This window comes from Echinops telfairi, unplaced genomic scaffold, assembly GCF_000313985.2.
Source record: "Echinops telfairi isolate 266 unplaced genomic scaffold, ASM31398v2 ScPeMD7_7457;HRSCAF=8495, whole genome shotgun sequence".
In the NCBI taxonomy this organism is placed as follows: domain Eukaryota; kingdom Metazoa; phylum Chordata; class Mammalia; order Afrosoricida; family Tenrecidae; genus Echinops; species Echinops telfairi.
The window spans coordinates 25,214,211-25,220,285 of NW_022111357.1; the positions used below are offsets into that span (position 1 = coordinate 25,214,211).

General features: G+C 52.7%; 1 protein-coding gene across 4 annotated transcripts in view; it reads right to left on the bottom strand.

Annotated features, from left to right (window-relative positions):
- The window catches only part of LOC101647942 (phospholipase A2 group V), a 29,228-nt gene that overhangs the window by 1,545 nt on the left and 21,608 nt on the right, over positions 1-6,075 (bottom strand). For all 4 annotated transcript variants that reach the window (XM_045299050.1, XM_045299051.1, XM_045299052.1 and 1 more), the window contains 2 exons: positions 5,051-5,100; positions 3,084-3,228 (listed from right to left, as the gene is read on the bottom strand). In XM_045299050.1, the coding sequence (XP_045154985.1) occupies positions 3,084-3,228; positions 5,051-5,100 (195 nt within the window). The remainder of the gene's footprint in view (positions 1-3,083; positions 3,229-5,050; positions 5,101-6,075) is intronic.

The following is a 6,075-nucleotide window of genomic DNA, read 5'->3' on the forward strand; positions in this document are numbered from 1 at the left end:
TACGGCCACATCCAGACCTGTCCCTGAAAAGCTCCCAAACCATACACCACACTCTCTCCAACTTTCGGGGGACTAAGGAAGATCCAGCAGAGGGCTCTGAGGCCACAGGGGACTGCGGAGTCACGCGACGGAAGAGCCATGAGACGGAAGGAGGCTGGGTCTGTGCACTCACATGGGATTCACATCAAATGCTTACAGGAACATAATAACTTTGATTAGGTTAGGTAGGGGTGGCCTCTTTTGTTTCTTTTCTTCCATTTTTATTTACAGAAATTTTGAAAAGATAATAAAGGATACATTTATTATACTTAAGGAGTCAATATGGACGCATTATTATTAACCAAACTTCATCATTTGTCTCAAGTTCCTTAGTCTTTCCTGAATGCAGTCCAGGGTCGGATCCAGGAGGCTACCTTACCTTGGGTTACACTGTCTCCTTAAGTTGCTCTAGCCTGTGTAGCTTCTCAGGCTTTCTTTGTTCTTGGTGGTCTTGACTGTTTTGAAGGGTATTGGCCTTGGTCAGGACTTTTGAAAAGTGCCCCACTGTTGGAATCTGGCTGACGTTGCTCTCATGAGAAGATGGGGTATGGATTATTGGGAAGAAAACCACAGAAGCAATGTGCCATCACACACAAGGGTTTGCATTATCACCGTGATTTGTGCCGGCTGCTCTTGACCTTGGCCACCTGACAGAGGTAGCCTCGGTCGGGTTTCTCCACGGCTCTTTCTTTCCCCACCCCAGAGTTTATGCTCTGGGAGGAAGTCACCACGGGCAGCCCAGGCCTAAGCAAAGGGGAGTCATGCTCCCGCTGGGTGGCAGAGAAGGTGCAAACTGTTTAGAATGCTTCTGCGCTGCACACTTGTCTTTCCTCCTCTCTATATTAATTTTTTCTGTCACTTATTTATATCAGTCGGTCCCTGGTGGCTCAGTGGTTTGTGGTTGGCTGTTAATCTAAAGCAGGGGTCCTCAAACTTTTTAAACAGGGAGCCAGTTCACTGTCCCTCAGACCCATTGGAGGGCCGGACTATAGTTCAAAAAAAACTATGAACAAATTCCTATGCACACGGCACATATCTTATTTTGAAGTAAAAAAACAAATGGGACCAAAACACCCGGTGGGCCAGATAAATGTCCTCGGCGGGCCGCATGTGGCCCGCGGGCCATAGTTTGAGGCCTGATCTTAAACTTTGCAGTTCAGATCCACCAAGTGTTTCGGAGTGAAAGCAAACCTCGGTGACCCTCTTCCATAAAGATCAGCGTTAAAAAGCGCATGAAGCAGCTGGACTCTGTCAACATGTGGCTGGGCATGAATCAGACTCAATCCGACGGCAACAGGTTTGCTTTGGTTTGGACTCGTGGATATTTGTTTAATACTCTGGACATAAAATACTTAATTTTGATGCTTACAGGGTCCCTGTCTAGCCAGCCGGAGCTCTCTCGGTTGTCTCCTGCTCTTCTTCAACATGCCCCCGTTCCTGTGGTTTGGGGGCTTGTTTTGTTTTAGCATTTCCCTTCTTTCAGGCATTTCCAGATGGTGCACACTTAATTTGTAGATTGCCGAAAATCAGACGCCATTTCTCCTTCATTCCTTCCTTTGGAAAATGGTCAGAGAAACCAGGTCTGGGCACTGGATGAGCTTACTGATATTGGAGTGTTATGTCTTTTAGGCCCCCGCACCTGACAGCAAAAATATATCTGGGTGTGTTTATACTAGTCGATGTATAGATCTGTAAGTGTTTCTGTACGTAACCATCAGCATCTGCAGTAACTAAACGAATTCCTCATCCCGTGGACCAGTCTCGCTTCCTCTCGGCTTCCCAGAACACTCCCACTCCAACAGTGAGAAACATGGGTCCCCCTGTCTGCCATGCACTTAATTATAAATTGCCGTTGAGTTCACGGGTTCACTCCTGTCTGCAGAAAGCATCGTTCACCCGACTGATTGCATTTTCTGGAGGACAATATCTTCCATCACATCGGTCTTCGCTGCTGCTCCACCATCAAGAAGCGGTTGTGGCCACCTCCAAGAGTAAAGGTGACAGCGTAGGCTGTCTGACGCCAGAGCCTTCTGTGGTAGCTATGTTAGTGCCTGTCAATTTGAGGGTTAAGAGTGTAGGGTGGAGTCTAGCTTGCCAATCAGATCATAGCTAAGGAGGCCTCTGTGTGGGCCTGGCCTTCTGAGAATTCTGGGAAATCTGGGACTTCCTTCTTGGAGGCAGGAGACACTGTCTCTCTCTGCTGACTTCCTGGGAGACAGAGCAGCTGACAAGACACATGGACCCACCCTGATGCAGAGACCCCTGCCAGCACTGGGATGTTTCCAGCGCCACTGGATTCAAAGACTTTCTACCCACTGGCTGTGAGCTTCCTGCTTTCAGCGGCATGGCATGTGCTTCGTGAGTCTGAAGAGGACTTTATAGATTGGTATCAGGCATATGGGCTCGTATCGGACTTATGGACTTGATCTGTACTGGGCTGGGATGTTTTCTCCGTGTTCAATTGCTCTCGTATATAAACCTCCTTGTTATATACATATGTGTGTCCATGGATTTGTTTCTCTAGTCTGCCCAGACTAATACATTTCAAATGTGTCACCCTTTTGTCTGGTGGTCTTGGTACCCCAGAGTCTTGGAACCCCAGAGTCACCAAGCAGATCAGAGGCCGGACAACCTTGGAGGGGCCCGAGTGAGAGGAGTTGAGAACCCGGGCCCTGGTCCTCGGCTCAGTTTGCCACCCATGTAAGGGAACCATTTCGAAAGTGCACCATCCAGCCCCAGTTAAGCAACCCAACAGATACACGCCCCCCCACGCCAAGTCCTGGCAGAGCCGTGAGCTGAAGGAATGGGCGCAGTTGCTTCGTGCCACTGCGTGGCAGGGCGTTTTGTTACGCAGCACCAGGTAACTGAGACATAGCAGGAGGGGCTGCTTGCTCAGTGGATCATCTTGGACAAGTCAGTTACCCTCTCTGAGATTCTGAGCTTTCTCATCTACCAAGTGGTGCGCCGGCGCTCATCTGGCAGCGTTCCCATGGTGCTGAATAGGAGAATATGAAGCATAAGGGGTCATCAGTCCATCAACTCACCAGTCGGTGGCATCCTTGGGGGTCCCTTGGCCACCCCAGCCACAGTAGCAGCCATAGAAGCCATAGTTGGTCAGGGCAGTTTTTCCAGTCACCTTCTCAATCATTGACTTCAGCTCTAACAAGCCCCCTGGCACAGTATGCACACCTGGAAGAGAGCCCCACGTCCCCAGATGAAACGCCCCACGTCCCCAGCACCATCCTGCCCCTTCTCTCATCCCGGGGGTGGGGGTGGGTGGAGGCCCCACGTGGGAAAAGAACAAGAGAGGCCGGGGGAAGGTGCAGAGGGAGGGCGAAGAGTTGTAGCCTGACCCTGCCACTGATTGATGGCACTGTGTTAGACAGGCCACTTAATCTCCCAGACCCTCAGTCTCCACAGCTGTACAATGAGACCCAAAAGCAGCACCTGCTACTTGGGATTGTCTTAAGTGTTGACTAAAACACCTTATGTAAATGTTGACCGCAGCAGCTGACAGATGGTGAATGGTTACAAAATACCAGGTACCGTGAGTGACTAACTTCCTTTCACTTGGGACCATCCACCTCAGCCCGCTCTTATTCCACAAACACCATTTGGCGCTCAAGGCACAGAAACTTGGAGCAGGATGGGACCCTGGGAGAGATTGCCACCAGCTCCCCCATGTTACACATTGGGAAACAGATTCAGGGAGGTCAGGTGCCTTGGCCCAGGTCTCACAGAGAGTTGAAAGGGAAGCAGCCTCAAGGAGCCATTCTTCCATGCCCCACCCTGGCAGGGGCAACCCCACCATCTGTCCAGCTCAGCATCCAGCCCTGATGCGGATGAAGTCTGCGGGGGATATCTAGGGTATTAAGTGTGACGATTCCCGACTGGAATCCCCTACACCACCTCCACGAGCCTGGGTCCCCACTCACAAGAGCTAGCATCTGCTCCACCAATTCTCTGTGCTCAGCACATTCTAAGGACTCCACATGTCTGAACCCGCTTAATCCCTAAAGCCACTGCCACCAGCCCCATTTTACAGAGGAGCAACAGAGGCACTTGTTCAAGGTCACTCAGAGAGGAATGGCAGGGCTGGGGTTCATTCTCAGGCTGTCAGACTCCACAGTCCACCCACCATCCCTCTGGATGGGAGGGTCCAGGTAGCTGCCTGGGACGCTTTGCAGGATCTCCGGGCATGCACAATGGCAACCTGTAGCGTGAGCCGTCCCTTCTCGTTCTCCTGTTGGGACTGGTCCCTCCTGGTCCCTCTCATCCTCTCAGCTGGTAGGACAGCAAAGAGGAAGGCAGCCAGCTGAAGAGTTGTACTCGTGGCTGCAGGGCTGCAAACCCAACACCAAGCTCAATGCCATCCAGTCGATGCCAACTCATAGCGACCCTATAGGACAAAGGAGAACTGCCTCCTGGGAGTTCCCGAGACTGAAACTCTTTAGGGGAGCGGAAACCCCTGCCTCTGGCTCCCGCAGAGCAGCAGGTGGTTTTGACTGCAGGCCTAGTAGCTGTCGGGAGCCCCGGAGGCAGGCGCCTCCCAGGCTGTTCAGTTACCTCTCCGCTGGGAGAGGGCAGCCATGCACTGTGTTGGAGGCTTGGACAAGCCCGAGCAGAGCATGACCCAGGAAGCAGGGGCTAAACTATGTCTTTAAAGGTCTTGGTTTTTACTTGTTTGTTATCATCTTAAATATTTTATTCTGCATCGATGTAGAATGTCCACCTTCCAAGTTTGCTAAGCTTGTCCCCTCCAAGTCACAGCCTGCCGTCATCGTCGTCTCCTGGGACCCTGCCGGAGCCCCACCCTCCCAGGGCCATCATCCCATGGGACAGATGGAGAAACCGAGGCTTATCAAAGAGAAGGCTCTTGCTGGCATCTACACGGTTAGTACGTGCAGAGTTGAGATTTAAAACTCAAGTCTCTACTCCCTCAAAGACGGGTCACCTTCCCCACTGCTGAATACAAGGTCAATGAGCCAGGGGTCACAGGGACAGCACTTACTGCAAGTCAGAAGCCAAGCCAGCATGAGGAGGGCCTTCATCTCTGGGGTCCTGGAAAAGAAAACACATCCCTGTGACATGCCTATCGGGTGACGACTACAGGGCCCCTTCAGACCCCAGCCCTGGCGTTCCACCTGGCCCCAACCCATCCCACTGTACAGGAAACGGGCCAACCCAGGCCTGAAACAAACCAACCAACCAGGGGGTTCCGGGGGCATTTGTAGGGATTTGTAGAGGCAGGAATGAGCTTTCCCACCAGGAGTGCACTAACTACAGACGCCAGACGCACTTGACCCGCTGGGGGACAATGTCCCAAAGTCACCAGAGACAGACGGGAAATGCCTCCGTGGAGACTCTGTGGCCCACGTGGCTGGATGTGGACTTGGAGAAAGAGGCCTGAATGGAGAGCAGCTGGTGAGGAGCAGGTCCAGTGAGAGTGGACGTTGCTGGGGGTGGGGGTGGGGAGTAAGGGTCGGGGAGCAGTTGTTACCCAGATTGGCTCTGAATACGCAACCGAACCAAAGGCTGCCCCAACCTGAATCTTCCTCGTGACCGTGGGCATGGAGAGCCCACTGTCAGGGAGATGGTGCCAGGCCAGCTCAGGGAGGGTGTCCCTGGGTGGTGTTGACCCTGACCGAACCCCTGCATGGTCCTCGCTGCACCCTGGCTGACCTGGTCACTGTGCCCTCACGGGGTCCCTCACCAGGTGCCCTCACTGTGTCCTCTCTGAGTGGCTCCTTCTCTGCACCCCTCCCTGCCTCCTGCTGCACCTCCAGCCTCCCCCTCAGAAGTGTGAGTACTCCTTAGACGGGGTGCTGATCCTCTGAGCGGGAGCTCCTTCCGGTGCTATGCCAGCTGCTCTAGAATCCCCAACAACCCTCCTCGGCATCTCCCTTGACCAAACGCAGCCAGTGGGATCAAGAAAGCAAATAGCTACCACCAGAGGAGCTTCCTCCAGGCTTGGGCTAGGCTGGATTCTAACTGGGTCTCTCAGAAGTTTTGATTTTTAAAATCATTTTGTTGGGG